This window comes from Oncorhynchus clarkii, chromosome 7, assembly GCF_045791955.1.
Source record: "Oncorhynchus clarkii lewisi isolate Uvic-CL-2024 chromosome 7, UVic_Ocla_1.0, whole genome shotgun sequence".
NCBI classification, from domain to species: domain Eukaryota; kingdom Metazoa; phylum Chordata; class Actinopteri; order Salmoniformes; family Salmonidae; genus Oncorhynchus; species Oncorhynchus clarkii.
This window is the reverse complement of record NC_092153.1, coordinates 66,965,321-66,985,595: the sequence shown is the minus strand read 5'-3', so window position 1 is coordinate 66,985,595 and position 20,275 is coordinate 66,965,321. Positions and strand designations below refer to the sequence as shown.

The 20,275-nt window shown below is 44.9% G+C and overlaps 1 protein-coding gene across 1 annotated transcript in view; it reads left to right on the top strand.

Annotated features, from left to right (window-relative positions):
• LOC139413708 (contactin-2-like) overlaps window positions 1-19,262 on the top strand; it is a 70,137-nt gene extending 50,875 nt beyond the window's left edge. Inside the window, exons 3-22 of the mRNA XM_071161390.1 lie at window positions 1,139-1,280; window positions 1,411-1,583; window positions 1,860-1,955; window positions 2,073-2,285; window positions 2,525-2,627; window positions 2,850-3,031; window positions 3,146-3,282; window positions 4,177-4,306; window positions 4,425-4,575; window positions 5,173-5,300; window positions 5,434-5,609; window positions 6,747-6,867; window positions 7,131-7,289; window positions 7,416-7,636; window positions 7,749-7,983; window positions 8,272-8,387; window positions 9,110-9,296; window positions 12,195-12,307; window positions 12,792-12,960; window positions 15,863-19,262. Coding sequence (XP_071017491.1) covers window positions 1,139-1,280; window positions 1,411-1,583; window positions 1,860-1,955; window positions 2,073-2,285; window positions 2,525-2,627; window positions 2,850-3,031; window positions 3,146-3,282; window positions 4,177-4,306; window positions 4,425-4,575; window positions 5,173-5,300; window positions 5,434-5,609; window positions 6,747-6,867; window positions 7,131-7,289; window positions 7,416-7,636; window positions 7,749-7,983; window positions 8,272-8,387; window positions 9,110-9,296; window positions 12,195-12,307; window positions 12,792-12,960; window positions 15,863-15,972 — 3,062 coding nt within the window. The 3' untranslated portion in view covers window positions 15,973-19,262. The remainder of the gene's footprint in view (window positions 1-1,138; window positions 1,281-1,410; window positions 1,584-1,859; window positions 1,956-2,072; window positions 2,286-2,524; window positions 2,628-2,849; window positions 3,032-3,145; window positions 3,283-4,176; window positions 4,307-4,424; window positions 4,576-5,172; window positions 5,301-5,433; window positions 5,610-6,746; window positions 6,868-7,130; window positions 7,290-7,415; window positions 7,637-7,748; window positions 7,984-8,271; window positions 8,388-9,109; window positions 9,297-12,194; window positions 12,308-12,791; window positions 12,961-15,862) is intronic.
• Window positions 19,263-20,275: the final 1,013 nt, after the last annotated feature.

Here is a 20,275-nt window from a genome sequence, read left to right as displayed (position 1 = left end):
CCATTTCACTACACCTGCTTTAACATTCGCTAATCTGTGTACGCCACAAATACTTTTTGATTTATTTTGATTTGATTTTAATATTTTATGGTACCATCTCTGAGCCATGCAAAACTAAGTATGGGTTTCTGTCAGGGGAAGAGGGAATAGGGGACAACAGGCCATATCCACACTCTCCCAGAGTACCAGATAAAATTGGATTAGATTACATTTAAGAAAATTATTCTGTTTGTAAAAATGTATCATCAATGTAGACAATTCAAATGTTTCTTACCTTGGCTTCCAAAAGCACAGATTAACCTCTGATTTACCTCTAGTGAACTGAATGGGATTCAGGATGTTTTGGTGATGAAACATTTTCATTTAATTAAGCAAAAATATGTTAAAGTGATACAAAACTACTTGTTTGAAAAGGGAAAGTCACTGGAATCAGTTTTTGACTCCTGATTGGTTGGAAGGGGCTGGTAGTAGGACATTGAGGGGATTCGATTATCTGGCCCGGGTTACCTCGGTGGGAGGAGTTTGCACTGGGTGAAAAGTGATTGCATTCATTTTGTAACTGGGCTGCCTCCCTGGGCTGCCTACCTGGGCTGCCTACCTGGGCTGCCTACCTGGGCTGCCTCCCTGGGCTGCCTCCCTGGGCTACCTCCCTGGGCTGCCTCTCTGGGCTGCCTCCCTGGGCTGCCTCCCTGGGCTGCCTCCCTGGGCTGCCTCCCTGGGCTGCCTCCCTGTTCCCTATTCCAAGCCCAAGGCAAAGTCGGCTCAAAACAAAGTGACGTAGCCTAGGCTAGATTAAGCACGTGGAGTAATGAGTAGAATTCTGTATTTTCACATGCAAAAGTGATTGCTTTTGATTTAAAAAACACTTAATCTGCCTTCCCAATGAAAATTTGCTTGAAAATATGAACATATATTTTATGTAAAAGGGATGTTATATGTTTGTGGACGATGCACCATCCTACCTTGTTGATTACATGACCTAACAGCACAGATTACTATTCCATTTGAGACGGGTGCACCTCCCTCATCTATTTTGCCCATTTACTCCACGGGCTATAGACCGGTGCACCATGTCTCAGGTTAATAGAACTCCCTCATTGGGTGATGGGGGATTCTGATTGGCTGTGTGTGTTCACAGGCGGGGACGTGTGCATAACGGGTCATGACAGTGGACCAGTGTTTGAAGAGCAGCCTAGCAGTGTGGTCTACCCAGAGGGACTCAGTGAGGGCAAAGTCACTCTCAACTGCCAGGCTAGAGCCAGTCCTGCTGCTACGTACAGGTAAGCACTCACACAGACATACAGACAGAAAACAAATCAAATCAAATTAATTGGTCACATACGAGAGAGAAGGGTACAGCCAGAGTATGCATCGGACAGGTCTGTCATCTATCCCCTCCCTGTCCGGTAGCTGGCGCGTCAATGGTACAGACGTCCCTGTAGGTGACCCCCGGTACACACTGGTAGCCGGTAACCTGGTGATCAGTGGTCCCCAGTTTGGCCGTGATGGAGGCTCCTACCAGTGTCTGGCCATCAACCGCTGTGGCACCATACTCAGCCGGGCCGCCAACCTCAAATTCGGTTGTGAGTACATTGATTTATTTATTCAGATATTATTTTCCATTCTCTCAGTGTTTATGGGGACAATGCATATTCATCAACATTTACTGGATCCCAGTTGTTGTTCATCAAACCTTATTTGGATCTCATCTCATTCCATTGATTGGTTTACATAGTGAAAATAATACATTTCTCAGTGAGAAGTATATTTTTGTCTTGACTGAGGGGATTTATTTGATTTTTTCTTATTCTTGTTATTCTTGTTCTTATTCTTCTTACTCTTCTGTCCTCCTTTTCCAGACCTCCATGACTTCCCTGGGGAAGGGAGGAGCCCACAGACGGCTTACGAGGGAGCAGGTGCCTTCCTAGCCTGCCAGCCCCCCGCCCACTACCCAGGTGCACACACACACACACACACACACACACACACACATGCACACACACATGCACACACACATGCACTCACACACATGCGAGTCTCACTCTCCTCTCCTCTCTCTCATCTCTCATTAGCTCTTTCCTACCGCTGGTTCGTTAGCGAGTTTCCTAGCTTCATGAAGCCTGACGGGGGTCGGTGGTTCGTTTCCCAGGTAACGGGCAACTTGTACCTGGCCAAGGCGGAGCCTAACGATACAGCAAGTTACTTCTGCTTCACCACCATCAACATGGACATTAGCACCAAGAGTACCTTCAGCAAGGCTAACCAGCTCACCGTGCTGCCAGATGGTACAGGACTGTGTGTGTGTTTGTGCATGTAGCTGAGAGTGAGAAAGAAGGCCTATTCAAGACTCTGTTACTCTTACACAGTAATTGTACAGCTTTGAAATGTTTTGACATTTCAATTGACAATTTCAGGACAGTGAAATAAAGTGGAAGGATAAAGTGTGTTTCTCCTGTAAGAGGGAAGATTTGAACCACATCAGCCATTTTCTCTGTTGTTGACATGTCCTCTCTATTCACCACAGCCAACGCCAGGAAGTCAGCTCCTGCTATCACAGTGGGTTTCCCGGCAGAGACGTACGCCCTGACAGGACACACCACCCAGCTGGAATGCTTCGCCTACGGAAAGTAAGTCCCTGATCCCTTTTCTTGTCCCATGTTAGGATATCTCTGATTTGATGTATTTATTTTGTTTTCACACACTCTCTCCCTATATGTCCCTTCCTGCCTCTCCCTCCTTCTCCTCCTCTCTCCAACAATTCCCCCTCTCTCCTCCCCCTCCCCCTCCTCCTCCCCAACTCCAACCCTCTTGCACTCTTAATCCTCCTCTCCTACTCCTTCCCTCCCCAGTCCTGTCCCAAAACTGCGTTGGAGGAAGGTGGATGGTCTGTTGCCGTCTAAGGCCGGGGCTAGTGCAGAGGGACCCATCCTCACACTGCCTGAGATGACTTTCCATGAAGAGGGGGTGTATGAGTGTGAGGCCTACAACTCTGAGGGCCGCGACACACAACAAGGACGCATCACCGTGCAAGGTAGGGTAGAGACACAACCCCCCCCCACACACACACACACACACACAATATGACCATCAAAACCATGCGTTGACCTGCACTTTATTGTCCCTGTATTTATCTGGTCCTTTCTAGCACAGCCAGAGTGGCTGCAAGTGATGAGTGACTCTGAGGTAGAGATCAGCTCTGAGCTGCACTGGACTTGTGTTGCAGCAGGCAAACCAAGACCCTCCATACGCTGGCTACGCAATGGACAGCCCCTCAGCACACAGGTATACACACACACACACACACACACACACACACACACACACACACACACACGCAGACACACACACACACACACACACACAGACACACACACGCAGACGCGCAGACACGCACGCACACACACATACATACATACATACATACAATCCTCTATCTCCCATCATCTCTCCCTTCCTTTATCTCTCAATACATCCCTCTCTCTATCTCTCCCATCATCTCTCCCTACCTTTATCTCTCAATACATCCCTCTCCCTACCTATCTCTCAATCCATCCCTCTCATCTCTCCCTCCCTTTATCGCTCAATACATCCCTCTCTCTATCTCTCCCATCATCTCTCCCTCCCTTTATCTCTCAATACATCCCTCTCTCTATCTCTCCCATCATCTCTCCCTCCCTTTATCGCTCAATCCATCCCTCTCTCTATCTCTCCCATCATCTCTCCCTCCCTTTATCGCTCAATCCATCCCTCTCTCTATCTCTCCCATCATCTCTCCCTCCCTTTATCTCTCAATCCATCCCTCTCTCTATCTCTCCCATCATCTCTCCCTCCCTTTATCGCTCAATCCATCCCTCTCTCTATCTCTCCCATCATCTCTCCCTCCCTTTATCGCTCAATCCATCCCTCTCTCTATCTCTCCCACTATCTCTCCCTCCCTTTATCTCTCAATCCATCCCTCTCTCTCTCTCCCATCATCTCTCCCTCCCTTTATCTCTCAATCCATCCCTCTCTCTATCTCTCCCACTATCTCTCCCTCCCTTTATCTCTCAATCCATCCCTCTCTCTATCTCTCCCATCATCTCTCCCTCCCTTTATCGCTCAATCCATCCCTCTCTCTATCTCTCCCATCATCTCTCCCTCCCTTTATCTCTCAATCCATCCCTTGCTCTCTCTCAGGACCGGGTGGAGGTCAATGGGGGTCGTCTGAAGGTCATCAACCTGGCCCTGGAGGATTCTGGGATGTATCAGTGTGTGGCTGAGAACAAACACGGCACCATTTACTCCAACGCTGAGCTGAGGGTGCAAGGTGAGAGGTCTGGGTTCAAGGGTTAAAATCAAACCCTGTAAACACTGCAGTCCAAGAGAACTGGAACTCAGTTGTAACTTCTCTCCCCCTCTCCTCCACCCTATGTTGTGGTCTCCAGTCCAAGTTCCAGACTTCCGCTCCAACCCGGTGAGGAGGCTTGTCCCAGCAGCCCGAGGGGGGCAGGTGATGATGGAGTGTCGGCCGCGAGCCGCCCCCAAACCCACCCTGTTCTGGAGCCGCGGTACTGAGCTCCTTACCAACAGCAGCAGGTAAACACACACACTAACTCACACACACACACTCATGCGGAAGACACATTTCAGTTGAATACATTCAGTTGGACAACTGACTAGGTATCCCCCTTTTCCTTTCCCCTTTCACACACTCACGCACACACACACTTAGGCACACACACACACACACGCCTCAACCCTGAGGCTTGATTGAGAAACCAAAATGTGCAATAGGTATATAGTAGAAGGTAAGATCAAAAGAGCATTCCCCTGTTATGTGTGTATCAAAGGAACCTATTTCTTCGGATTTCATCACATTTTGGTGCTTTGTTAGGTCTGTGTGTCTAGATGAAAAACATTATTAATTAACCTGTGTGTCTATGCGCATGTGTGTACGTGTATGAATGTTCACTTGATACATCTCCAGAGGGAATTAAACATAAAAGGTAGAAGTTAAGGTCAAATGGAGATTAGAAGAGAAACGTGATCTGAAGGAGAGTCTGTCATGTTTTAGATTTGATTTCGTCCTTAACTCCCGTCTAGCAACAAACTGCAAACACTTAAAAGGCCCAAACATTTAAAAAGCCCAAAAAGATAATGAAGGTAACTTGAGCTTCCTGCTTCTTCTTCCAGGGTGACAGTGACTCCAGACGGGATGCTGCGGATCCACAACATCAGCAGGGCCGATGAGGGGAAGTATACCTGCTTTGCTGAGAACTACCTGGGCAAGGCCAACAGCACTGGACACCTGTCTGTTAGAGGTACACACACACACACACACACACACACACACACACACACACACACACACACTGAATCTGTCAGAGGTAACTGAACTCCCTCACTATCCTCCCATCCTACTCTCCCCTTTGTCCTTTCCCTCCTTCCCTCCAGATGCTACTAAGATCACCTTGGCTCCCTCTAACGCTGACATCAACCAGGGGGAGAACGTCACGCTGCAGTGTCACGCTTCACATGACCCCACCATGGACCTCACCTTCACCTGGGCTCTCAACGGAGCTCTGCTGGACCTGGAGGACCCCGGCGGACCGTACCATCGCGTGGAGGGGGTGAGTTAGTCAGGCCACAGCAGAGCAAACCATTGCAGGAATGGGGGTGCGTCATGATGAATGACACAAAAAAAACTCCACGGGTTCTCTTGGGGTTATTTTGAATCAAAGAGTTAGAAATTTAATGAAACTGCTTAACTGATTTTGGAATCAAACAGCTTGAAATTAATATGATTCCCAGTGTGATTAATGGAAATAAGAACCATTCAGCAGGGTTTATTTAAACAACAAAAATTTTATTAGAGACAGCTATTATACGCTTAATTGAATCACTTAAGATCTATGCTGCAGACCATATCAAGGAGACCATCCGTGTAATGTGTCTCCCTCCCTACCGTTCACGTCTTGCTGACCTAACACTTCTAGGTTGATGATATGACTGCCACATGCCTCTGGGTGTACTGGGGATTAGAGTTTAGAATGTTGACCCAAACAAGTTTCGGTCAGCACCGAGATTTCACTGTCACTGGAGTCATCTTTATAATGGTATATACTTTTAAATCCGAGTGTTGGATATAATTGAATTTAATTTTAATTAAAGTTACCTTCAATACTGCTGTGAAATGGTGATGATATGAATACTGAATATCTGGCTTGTTTCTCTGTAGCAGACAGACCATGTCTCCAATTACTAAACAAGTTATTTCTCTCTTTCTCTCTCCACTGTCACTTGTTCGCTCTCTCCTCTCTCTCTCGGTCTCTCTCTCTATATATATATCTGCCTCCCTTTCTCTCTGTCTTTCTCTCACCCTCTTTCTCTTTAATCTCTCACTCTCTCTTTAATCTCTCTTTCTCTTTAATCTCTGCCTCCTTTCTATTTAATCTCTTTAATCTCTTGCCCCGTTCTCTTTAATCTCTCGCACTCTTTATCTTTAATTTCTCTCTTGCCCTCTTTCTCTTTAATCTCTTTAATCTCTTTCATCTCATCTCTTGCCCCCTTTCTCTTTAATCTCTTTCATCTCATCTCTTGCCCCCTTTCTCTTTAATCTCTTTCATCTCATCTCTTGCCCCCTTTCTCTTTAATCTCTTTCATCTCATCTCTTGCCCCCTTTCTCTTTAATCTCTCACTCTCTCTCATTCTCTCTCTCCACCCTCCCATTCTCTCTCCCTCTCCACCCATCTATCTCTCTCTAACAGAAGGAGACCGTAGGTGACCTGTTGATAGTGAGTGGTCATCTGAGTCAGGCAGGAACATACAGCTGTACAGCTCAGACTGTGGTGGACAGCGCCTCAGCCTCCGCTAAACTGGTGGTCAGAGGTAAGACCCCGATCATATCACAACAACTCACCTGACCTTTTCTATGATGGTCATCCTTATAAAATGTTTGTTTTACAGCATTGCAGAACTTAATTGTAACATTTTATGAGGATTTTTGAGTTAATTACTTACATAATCATCCTTATCCCCAGGCCACAATGAGCTACGTCCACTACTTTCTGGGTGAGAATTTGTACTTGCATGTACATGAAGGAGGTTAGATAAAAGTCCTGACTAGGCATTCTCCAACTGTCTCTACTCAGGTCCCCCGGGACCTCCAGGTGGTTTGGTGGTGAAGAACGTTGCCGCGACGTCGGTGGAGTTGCGTTGGAGTCGTGGCTATGACAACCACAGCCCCATCGGGAAGTATGTTATCATGGGTCACTCTCCACTGTCTCCTGGTTGGAAGAGGATGAGGACAGGTAAGAGGACCACCACTGTCTGTGTGTGTGCTTATCTGTGTACCTGTGTGTTTTTGTGTCAATCAATTAGTCCCTGACTTCTCCTTCTTTCCTTCCTCCGCATTCTCCTCCTCTCTTCTCCCACAGACCCATCTAACATTGAAGGCAATGCTGAGTCGATTCGTGTGGTTGGCCTGTTGCCATGGATGGACTATGAGTTCCAGGTCATTGCCAGTAACATCCTGGGTAGTGGAGAGCCTAGTATGTCCTCTCACACTATACGCACCCAGCAAGCAGCTCCCACAGTGGCCCCTAGTGGACTAGGTGGAGGAGGAGGAGACCGCAACGAACTCATCATCACCTGGACGGTCAGTGTGTGCATGTGTGTGTGTGTGTGTGGGTGGGGGTGGGGTGGGTGATAGAGAGAGAGTTTTGTCATTGTGAAAATGTACATAAAGTTTTGTTTGAATCTGATCCCAGCCCATGGCCAGAGAGTACCAGAACGGAGATGGCTTCGGCTACATCCTGGCATTCCGGAAGCAGAACTCTCCAACATGGGTGGTGGAGCGTGTTTCCAACGTGGAGTCGTCTCGCTACGTTTATTCCAACCAGAGCCTGTCTCCCTACTGCCTCTTTGAGGTGAAGATCAAAGCCTACAACCGTAAAGGAGAGGGTCCCTTCAGCCAGATCGCTGTGGTGCATTCTGCAGAAGAGGGTGAGCAACCCAAACTCTAACTCTAACCCTAACCTCAACCCTAGCCTTAACCCTTCAGTCAGATCACCCTGGTGCACTCTGCAGAGGAGGCTGAGTCAGAACAGGTCTGGGACATGCAGGAAGGATTAGGAGCATTATGCTTGTTTGCCACAAGAGGGCGAACAAAAACACAAAAAAAGCAGATGTTTACCAACCACATTATGTAAATTCATTGTGTTTATCTTACTTATGTGTGTTAGATATGATCCGACTCCCCAACCCTTATTTTACCCATGACCCTCCATGCAGAGCCCACGGTGGCACCCTCGAGGATCAATGCCACGGCTCTGACAGCATTCGAGATGCAGGTGTCGTGGGACCCCATCCAACATCTCAGCACCAACGGTATCCTCCAAGGATATGAGGTCAGGACCTGCACAACACCAGCATATAACATATGTGACAAGCTATTCTATGAGCCCTGGTCAAAAGTAGTGCACTATGAATGGAATAGGGTGCCATTTGGGACCCATCTCTGGACTTTTGCTCAAAACCAGTCAGTCCCAGTCAGTACCATCTATGGTGCCATCAGTCCCCTGACGCCAGTGAGAGACCACCCTGGAGTTGACCTCACCTTATCTTATCTTCTCACACCAATAAAGATGGTACTAATTTATTAGATGGCCTGTGTGTGGTTGGGATCAGCATGTTCAGTCTGTCGACAGGCAGATTAGGTCTGATGGTTGGTTATCACGATGGCCCTGTGGGGAAACAATGGCAGAGTCATTAATATTATCATGGTTCAACAGGTGTCACACTTTCATATTTTTTTATTGTACATATTTGAAAGGAAACAGAGTTTAAGAGAATAAAAAATACAGAATACACAGTGCCTTCAGGTGAAGCATAAAACAGCAAAGGGCTTAGATACAAGGCTCACCAGAAAATATGCTCAAATTTATAGAACCACACAGTATATTGTGAGGAAGAGTACAGGTATCTAACATTCCTAATGATTTGACAAAGTTTGTGTTTTTTTTTCAGTAGAAGAAACAATTCCAGTATTAGGCATCTCATTCCTTTAAGAGATGTACCCACGGTCACGTAACTAATTGTTTGACAATGCTGTGTATGTGTGTGTTTACAGATCCGGTACTGGCGTCAGCATGAGCGGGAGGCATCTGCAGACCGTGTGCGTACAGCTGGGCTTGAGACCACGGCTCGCGTGGTGGGATTGAGACCCAGCACCCGGTACCATGTTACCGTAATGGCCTACAACAGCGCTGGCACAGGACCAGCCTCACCCAGAACCACTGTCACTACCAGGAGACCACGTATGTAGGATACCTAACATGTACACACACACACACACACACACAGTGTTGCCACCATCAAGACACCATTCCGTATATATGACATAACATCCCAGGGGGTCAAACACAATGGGGCCATATTTGCAAACATTATAAAAAGTTTAAGTTCAAGGTTAAGTTTAACCTCTCTGGGATATGACATACACGCGTCCCACCTGGCCAAAAGCCAGGGAAAATGCAGAGCGCCAAATTCAAATAAATTACTATAAAAATCAAACTATCATTAAATCACACATGCAAGATAGCAAATTAAAGAAACACTTGTTGTGAATCCAGCCAACATGTCAGATTTCAAAAAGGCTTTTCGGCAAAAGCAAACGATGATATTATCTGAGGATAGGACCTCCATAAACAAAGAGAGAAACCATATTTCAACCCTGCAGGCGCGACATAAAACCCTGAAATAAAAATATAAATCATGCCTTACCTTCGCCAAGTTTCTTTTGTTGGCACTCCAATATGTCCCATAAACATCACAAATCGTCCTTTTGTTTGATTAATTCCGTCGAGATATATACAAAATGTTCCAGAAAAACACTGATTCCAACTTGCGCAACGTGACTACAAAATATCTCAAAAGTTACCTGTAAACTTTGCCAAAACATTTCAAACTACTTTTGTAATACAACTTTAGGTATTTTTTACGTACATAATCGATAAACTTGAAAACGGGATGATCTGTGTTCAATACAGGAAGAAAACAAACTGTAGCATGCTTTCTGGTCTCGCGCCTCTATCTAACAGTACACTTCAAGTGACCCTCGTTCAAGATGGCCGTACTTCTTAATTACACAAAGGAATAACCTCAACCATTCTCTAAAGTCTGTTGACATCCAGTGGAAGTGATAGGAACTGCAAGAAGGTCCCTTAGAAATCTGGATTCCCAACCAAAACTCATTGAAAAGAGAGTGACCTCAAAAAAATAAAATCTGAATGGTTTGTCCTCTGGGTTTTGTCTGCTAAATACGTTATGTTATACTCACAGACATGTTTCAAACAGTTTTAGAAACTTCAGACTGTTTTCTATCCAAATCTACTAATAATACACATATCTTATCTTCTGGGGATGAGTAGCAGGCAGTTGAATTTGGGCATGCATTTCATCCGGACGTGAAAATACTGCCCCCTGTCACCAAGAAGTTAAGCATCAGCCAGTTTAAATCGCTGACGTAGTGTCACGTGATAAAACACTACATTGTAGCTGTCCCATCAGATAACCTGGCACACGTTAGCCCTATGCTAACTTTACCAGGTGGCACTGACTATTTCCTGTAACAACTTCGTCATCAGTGTATCAAAGATGTTCAACTTTTTCTCCACAAACCAACGGTATTTCAATAAAATAGGTCAACTTGGCCTCCAGATGGATTTGGTAAACATCCAAAGTCAAGGTTTACTTTTGTTCCACTTGGTCTGTCACAAAGATCAATATGTAGCATGATGCATCCTTGCCAAGGCTACTAGCTACTAAAGTCAGACTAAGTTTTTTGTAAAAAAAAAGAAGACAAAGAGCCTTGTGGCCTTGTCAAAAAGCTGTCATTTACCACAATTGATATCCCTGCCAGATGGCATATAGCACTAAGGGGTTTAACATGTCATCTCTGGGGCACAGTCATTGTGGGTTTGAGTCCCTGTGAAGTCAAGCTTTTTTGTTGAGAAAAAAACTGTTCACTGCTGGTCCTCAAAGCTCAATTCAAATAAGGCTTAAATGTCGAAGTGGATGATTCTAACAACGCATACAAAACGTTGTACATGTAAGTGTTGCCTACATCAGAAATTAAAGGACGTTTTTGGTCTAACACTACTGTTATACTATGCTATTATATTCAGTATGCTTGGCCTATGTAGAATACAAATTCATCATTAAGTGGTCTTGCAAGACATTGATTCAGCTTTGATATAAACTGTATTAAACATGCACCATTCTGAGGAGTGGTGGAGCGTCGCTCCAGCAGCACTAACGTTATACACCTGCGTAGTAGCAGTAGTCAATTGGTAATCTTCATTTCCAAGGTTTTGTCTGCAATTCCCTGCAACACACTAACACTACAAATGTCATTCTATATTTTAAAGGAAAGAAAATGTATCTCACCTGGGATTCCAACTTGCAGCACACCGTGAAAAGTACCAGGTGCCAGGATCACTACACTGTGATCTAAACATCCAGTTTAAATAAGAAGCTTTTTAGTAACTTCAAAAGCAGATTGTGCCGCTTGACTTTTGTCGCCCACAAGTTTAACATCTTTGATAGGCTGATGAGGAAGTTGTTAAAGGAAATAATCACTGCCACCTGGTGAACTTAGCATAGGGCTAACGTGTGCCATGTTATCTGATGGGACCAGCTGCAATGCAGCATTCTATCGCGTGACAATACACCAACCATTTTTATTGGCTGATGCTTAAACTTGAATTTAAACTTTGCCTGAAGTTCGTAAGTATGGCCCCAGTGTTTTTGGGAGGGTGGATATGCACCTGGCTACCAGTATCTACTGGGCTTAAGAGTGTAAAGGGATTCTTGTGGAGGATTTATAGAGTGAGAGGGAATCATGTCTGTGCTGATCCTGAGACAGAGGATCTCCTCTCCTTAAGCTACTGATACTGATACCTTAACCCACTGTCAACATTAGGCAAAAATATGTCTATATTAATATATTCTATATGATATCATGCCTTTTGGTTTGCATTTTGGCTACAGTTTGGATCGTCATGTTTCTGTGTCCGTAAAACGTGTGTGAGACTATTGTATTATCAAGTACGTGTATCTAAGTTTAATTCATGTCTTGGTCATGTGACTCCCGGAAGGTGAGGCAGATCAATAAGTTGGTGTCTCTAGTTGATTTCCTTTGTTTACCTTTACAGCTCCTAATCGTCCCCCTGGCAACGTGTCCTGGAAGACTGATGGCTCATGGGTAACTGTTAGGTGGGATCATGTCAAGACCCTAGACAATGAATCAGCCGTACTGGGTTACAAGGTGAGTGGTGTCTGTTTGTAGGAGAGGTGTGTGCAGGTAGGTATGTTATTGTCATATTGCGAATGCACTGTCAAAATATATTAAATCCTGTTAACATGTGTGAAGTGAAAGGGGATATGTGGTCAAAATGAATAAAGTTGTTCTCATAAGCTACTTGTAAACCCTTCTGTAAATAATCAGATAGGTAGTGCAATAAAAAGGTCATGTAAAGGAATCAAAGAGCATTTGATAAGGCTCAGCCTGGCAATAGAAAAACATTCAAGATATGACATATCATCAGTAGATAACATGAACCATCCTATTCTGGTTTTATAGTGTGATGCTGTGCAGAGAGAAAACACAAAAGTAAAGGAAAAAAAACATTATCTTAATAAAACAAATAATAGTTCATCAAGATGGAAAGGACACACATTCAGCAACCCAACAAATGTATTTCCTCTGTAGAAATTGTGTGAATAGGTTCCCTCCCTCTGTCTTCTCTCAGGTCCTGTACAAGCACGAGGGCCAGTCTGCTCTGAAGGTTCTGGACAAGGGGAAGACGTCTGTGACCCTGCCCCTACCCAAAGACAATGGCTACGTGGTCCTGGAGATACGCTCTTGGGGGGAGGGGGGCGACGGAGCCGCACAAGAGACCATCGTCTCCCGAGACTCAGGTGAGACTTGGACTGACTGCGTGTGTCCCAATAATATATTTTTTCTCATAAAGTGTACACTCGGTCACTACTTCCCCTAAATCTATAAGCATTGGATTGGTGAAAGGATGGGCTATAGATTGTTTCTACCATATTTCTTATACCAGTCATTTCCTTTCATATCAGTGAAGGGAAGTGAACAAGTGCACACTAACATAATTTTTGTAACTTTCAAGGATTTTGTGGAATTCTATCAGATTGCATCTAGGGCCTTTTTGGGTAGTTCAGATTATCACAGTGTCTAATTATCTCTGTCCCTCCGTGTGGCCTTATCACATGTATACTATGTTAAATAATGAAATAATACCATTGTTTTTTCTACTGAGGGTTTCAGCATGAAATAGCCTTTGTCTTTTTTTACCCACTTTAATTTATTTTACGATGTCAATATGTCTTTGTTGTTTTAGGGCCAAACTGGTGACAGCTGTGATAAAAGACAATTGTTGGAAGATTTGCAGAGTTGCCATTGTTGATTAGATACTTTTTTCATTAATTAGTCTATATTATCTTGAACACTTATGGTGTCACGACTTCTACCGAAGGTAAGTCCTCTCCCTGTTCGGGCGGCGCTCTGCGGTTTACAAGCCACCACCGATCCCTTTTTCCTTTTCTGTTTGTTTTGTCTGTGTTCCTTTTCACACCTGGTTTCATTTACGTTTTTTTCTGTGTGTATAAGGGTAACCTGTTGCCTGCCTTAATTTGTGCGGGATTAGACTCGGAACTGTGCTTGTTCCTCCGTGCGTTTCAGTGCGTTTGCACGAGTTCTCAGTATCGAGAGCTTAGTTTGTATTTTCAACTGTGCCATTTTTGTGTTGGTGGACTGTCTGATTAAACACGCTTCTCAGACATCCCTGCTCTCCTGCGCCTGACTCCTACACCTCTCACCTAGACGCACGTAATCACATATGGTCTGTCCACTAGAAACCCATGGACAATATGGACACAGATATAAAAAAAAAATCATGTTAAATATGAATACATTTAAAAGTTATACAAGTATAAATTACCAACGTTGCCATAGATGACCTGTTCTTGACCAACATTCCAGTAACCTTGGTAAATTACCAATAGCTTTGCAACTCTATACACACCACATAGCCACAGAGCTTCTTCAGGCAAGGTTTTGTGCCAAGTTTAAGTCACAACCCCACCTAGGACTACTCTATATAAAATATAAAATAACCAAATCCCATCTCCTGTTCTGCATGAGTCTGCCCCAACAGCTAGTCTAGCCCATGGCTAACAGGATAAGCTAGCTTTCACACAAATAAGGTTACAAGAGCTTAAGTGGTAATTGGAACCACGCGGCTATACACAGCAGCCCAGTCATAATTAGCTGGGAGGATGAGGTCAAACTGTTCTGTGAAATCCATGTCAAGTCAAGTTTTATTGGTCACATATGTGACAGTATAACTTCCGTCCCTCTCCTCACCCCAACCTGGGCTCGAACCATGGACCCTCTGCACACATCAAGCACAGTCACTCACGAAGCATCGTTACCCATCACCCCACAAAAGCCACGGCCCTTGCAGAGCAAGGGGAACCACTACTTCAAGATCTCAGAGCAAGTGACGTCACCAATTGAAACGCTATTAGAGTGCACCACCAATAACTAGCTAGCCATTTCACATCGGTTACACATACACATGGTTAGCAGATGTTAATGCGAGTGTAGCGAAATGCTTGTGCTTCTAGTTCTGACCGTGCAGTAATATCTAACAAGTAATCTAACAATTCCTAACAATTTCACAACTACCTTATACACACAAGTGTAAAGGAATGAATATGAATATGTACAATTAAATATATGGATGAGCGATGGCCGAACGGCATAGGCAAGATGCAGTAGATTAGTACAGTATATACATATGAGATCAGTAATCTAGGGTATGTAAACATTATATAAAGTGGCATTGTTTAAAGTGACTAGCGATACATTTATTACATAACATTTTTAATTATTAAAGTGGCTAGAGATTTGAGTCAGTGTGTTGGCAGCAGCCACTCAATGTTAGTGGTGGCTGTTTAACAGTCTGATGGCCTTGAGATAGAAGCTGTTTTCCAGTCTCTCGGTCCCAGCTTTGATGCACCTGTTCTGACCTCGCCTTCTGGATGATAGTGGGGTGAACAGGCAGTGGCCCGGGTGGTTGTTGTCCTTGTTGACCTTTTTGGCCTTCCTGTTTCTGATAGCCTATCATTTCTCAAGTGGGAATTGGAATATTGGATCTGGGTAGCTTTCTGGAGTCCCGTTGCTGCCTGTGAGGTTGCTAGGCTGCTGTGGGAAGTTGAGGTTCGTCAGTGAGTGACAGGGTTTAATGAGAGGTAGAGAGGGTTAATGGGGGTTTACCTCACTGGATTCTGTATTAGTGCCTGTCTATCACACACATGCAGAAATGCACACATACTGAACACATATGCGCACACACACACACACACACACACACACACACACACATACACACACACACACACACACACACACACACACACACACACACACACACACACACACACACACACACACACACACACACACACATTGTTATTTGGAGTATGCTTAAGACTAGCTGTGTCCCAGTCCCAGTCTCTAGAGCCGGGAGGGCTGTGTGAGCCAGTCAGAGAGACAGTGGTTGTTAGTCAGTGTCTGTCAATTAGCTTTTGCTTACTGAGCTCAGTATTAGAACTGTGACTCCTTCAATAAGCAAAGGAGACAAGAAGGCAACTGTTATGATAATACTGTACCAGAGCATGTCCCCAATTTTCTCTCTCTCTCTCTCTCTCTCTCTCTCTATCTCTCTCTCTCTCTCTCTCTCTCTCTCTCTCTCGCGCTTTCTATCTCGCTCTCTTTCTCTTTCTCAAACAGGAACTGGAATGATGGTGCAGAACCAGGCGGGATCCCCATGGTCCAATCATGCTCCTCTCCTGCTCACCGCCACACTCTCCATCACTCTCATTGGCTTACTGGACCTGTGATCTACAACAATCCCTGGACATTATGTTTCATGGTCTAAGCCGATTGGTCAAATTCACCTATCTGGAGTTTTGTTGGGGTGGGGTTAAGGGATGGATTTGAATAGGTGGGGAGGGATGTGTGAGGTAATATTTTGAAGCAAAGGGGATGGTGGGAGTTGCCAAAATGACTAATGGGGACTTTATTCTTTTTATAAGAAAATCAAAGAAGGTAATTTTTTTATGTGTGGGTCTATGGGGTTTCAAGTGGGTCAGACTACCTGATTGTCAGTTACATTGGTGTCGTTAGAACCATGCCTTATGGGGATTAGAGAGGCCTTTGTGCTTCACAGCAATAGGTCACTCTCTCCATGTCTCCTGGCTTTCCCTACTCTGCTATAAACCCAAGGCTCACTGGCGTATGTCACCCAAATCAGCCTGTGTATGTAGAGCATCATGTGTACATAACATTGAGAATGAAAGAGGACTCTAGTGCCCAAAAGCACGTTTTAGCAAGGGCTGCGCAATTGAGAACTTTCACAATTTTGAAGTTGTCAAATGGGTGGGACATCCTATGGGTTAAGGAAGGATCACATAATTCCATCCAGGTCCTCAGGAGGGATCAGCCAATGAATTATACTTGTGATCAAACATTCCGTAACTGCAGGTGGCAGTAAATCGCCAACCTTCCCTTTATACCTGTTTAAGCAACACACTACCAGGTGGCAGTATACACCCTTTCATTTTTTTTAACCAACTCATAGAAGTAGTAGTAGAAGAAAATGTACTACTTCAAAATGGAGATGGTCTCAATGGCGCTGCCCGTGCGCTCACAGACGCCATAATGGGACAGGTAAAATGATGAGTCCTCTGTAATTATCTATGGTACACACATACGGAACAGTAGACAACATCTCTGGTTCTCTCAGACACTGACCAACTCAAACGTTTGTATCTAGAATAAGATGAAGGGGGATAAAACAGTGATGTCATAAATGTCATGATTTTTGAGAAAGTCTACTTCAAATGGAACTCACTGTAAATAGAACGCTACCTTAGCCTACTGGTCTTTCTTATGACACAGTTTCTGTTTAAAATGGTCATTTTTCTCTTTGGATTGTCTGCCTGTGTATTTGTTTGGTTGCTTTATTATTTGTTTGCGATGGCAGCATCCGGATGAATAACTTTAATGGTCCAAATGAATGTTTACCTTTTTTATTGTTTATGTTTAGATGAGAGAACTCAACTTGATAAAGAGCTTCATCAGTTCTTTCAACAGCAAAAATACGATGAACGTTTGATCACCAAAGTACAGAGTTATCGTTAGTATTATTATTAATGCCACCATTATTCTGTCACCCTTTATCCATTAACTTTTATGTAACATGTCCTGTTGTTCATTAACTGTTAATCATGCAACACACCTGCCATAAATACTGTCTGTCTGAGAAGGGTTCACGGCAAGGATACGACATCTAAGGAACATACTGCATATGCTAGTTAATCATGAAGCCCCTGTGATATTGATTTGGGTGTAAAGCAAAGAGAATTCCCGCAAGCTGTTTAGATGTTCCCGATGTTTCCAGAGTTACAAAAGCAACATGTCAACATGTCACGCCCTGACCTTAGAGATCCTTATTTATTCTCTATGTTTGGTTAGGTCAGGGTGTGACTCGGGTGGGAAAATCTATGTTTTCTATTTCTTTGTTGTTCCCAATCAGAGGCAGCTGTTTATCGTTGTCTCTGATTGGGGATCATATACTGTATAAGTTGTGATTTTCTGTTTGGGTTGTGTGGGGTGTTATTTTCTGTTTAGTGTCTGTGCCTGACGGAACTGTTCGCTTTCGCATTTGTTATTTTTGTTTGAGTGTCTCTTCAAAAATAAACATCATGAACACTTTCCACGCTGCGCTCTGGTCCACTCTTCCTTCCACCGACGACGAGCGTTACAGAACACCCCACCAAAGAAGGACCATGCAGCGTGGCCAGGAGGACTGGACATGGGAGGAAATCCTGGAGGGAGAAGGACCCTGGACACGGGCCGGGGAGTATCGCCGTCCAAGGGAGCAGATGGAGGCAGCGAGAGCGGAACGGCGACTATACAAAGAGTTAGCTCAACGACGGAAACACGAGAGGCAGCCCCAAACGGGGAGATTGGCGGAGGTAGGGTTTAGACCTGAGCCAACTCCCCGTGCTTACCGTGGGGAGTGTGTGACTGGTCAGGCACCGTGTTATGCGGTGATGCGCACGGTGTCTCCAGTGAGCATTCACAGGCCGGTGCGCTCTGTGCCAGCGCCCCACATTTGCCGGGCGAAAGTGGGCATTCAGCCAGGACGGGTTGTGCCAGCTCTACGCGCGAGACCTCCAGTGCGCCTCCACGGCCCAGTGTATCCGGTGCCTGCTCCGTGCACCAGGCTTCCAGTGCATCTCCCCAGTCCGGTGAGACCTGTTCCGGTTCCATTTACCAGGCCTCCAGTATGTCTCCCCAGCCTGGTAAGCCCTGTGGCAGCTCCACGCACCAGGTTTCCAGTACGTCTCCTCAGTCCGGTGAGACCTGTTCCGGCTCCACGTATGAAGCCTCCAGTGATGATCCATGGCCCGGTGCCAGTAGTGATGATCCATGGCACGAAGCCTCCAGTGATAATCCATGGTCCGGAGCCTCCAGTGATAATCCATGGCCCGGGGCCTGTAGTGATGATCCATGACCCGGAGCCTCCAGTGATGATCCATGGCCCGGAGCCTGCTGTGAAAATCCAGGGCACGGAGCCTCCAGTGACGGTCCCCAGTCCGGAGCCTCCAGCGACGGTGCCGAGCCTCCAGTAAAGGTCCCCAGTCTGGAGCCTCCTGCGACGGTCCCCAGTTAAGAGCTTGCAGCGACGATCTACGGTCCGGAGGTCCCGGCGACGATCCCTGACCGGAGCCCCCACCGAGAGTAGATGCCCACCCGGACCCTCCCCTATAGGTTCAGGTTTGCGGCCGGAGTCCACACCTTTGTGGGGGTTACTGTCACGCCCTGACCTTAGAGATCCTTATTTATTCTCTGTTTGGTTAGGTCAGGGTGTGACTCGGGCGGGAAAATCTATGTTTTCCATTTCTTTGTTGTTTTTTCCGCGTGTGGTTCCCAATCAGAGGCAGCTGTCTATCGTTGTCTCTGATTGGGGATCATATATAAGTTGTGATTTTCCCTTTGGGTTTTGTGGGGTGTTATTTTCTGTTTAGTGTCTGTGCCTGACGGAACTGTTCGCTTTCGCTTTAATTTTTGAATGTATTATTTTTGTTTGAGTGTTTCTTGAAAATAAACATCATGGACACTTTCCACGCCGCACTTTGGTCCACTCTTCCTTCCACCGATGACGAGCTTTACACAACCACTGTCTTTGTCAAGTGTTATGCCACTGTACATTAAAACCGTGGCAGCTTTTGAACAGGGGGTCTTCTCCTATATTTTCCCATCTGATAACTCCTGCACCTAGAAAGTCTGTGGAATGTATGTTCAGTACAATACCTTGAACTATTGATTTTGGGCGTAGCCAAGAAGTTCAATGGTAAACTGCTCTTTCAACACAGTGTGTCTGTTCTCAATATAACTACTCTTAGATACATCTTAACGTGAAACAAGATGGCAACTACTGTATGTTGTCCCTTGTTTTATTCCATTTCTGTTGGTCTGAACCATATAAAGGCAGGTTGGCCAGTAGCAGTACGTTTGTGCTTCTACATGTTGTTCTATGCAGTAGAACAGTTCTAGGAACCAAGATGCTCTGTGGCATTCCAGGGTTTCTTAGTCATCACTAATTGTAATTCTATGATTTCAAAACATCTCAGGAGTGTAGGAATCAAACAATACCTTTTATGGTTTGCAAGGGGTCTTTTTTTGTTATTTGTAAAAGTCTGGGAGTTGAAAATGGTTTGTTAAGCAAGTGGTTGGATGATGGATCACTTGTTTTTTCCAGTGCTGTTTTCTAGCTACATCTCACATTTTAGGGCCAAAGCTGTATAGAAGTTATTGTTTGTTTTAAACAGACATCGACTGATTGTCAACATCAGAATGAGCGAGATACAAACACACTCTGGGCATGAAACATTTTGATGACAATCTGTTAGTACAGAAACAACGCCACTATACCCAGAGTTCCCAGTTTTGACAGTCATTTTGTTTTCATAATAAATTGATGTATTCAACACCTGTCAGTTTTGATGTTTCAGACCCGTAGTGTTTTGATTCCAGTGTGTGAAGCCACCCAATCCTGTGCCTGACAGTGTTCAGGTCATTTTCTATTGGATCGGGAGTGTTGCGTTTTATAAACTGTTTTGGTATGTTGATCAC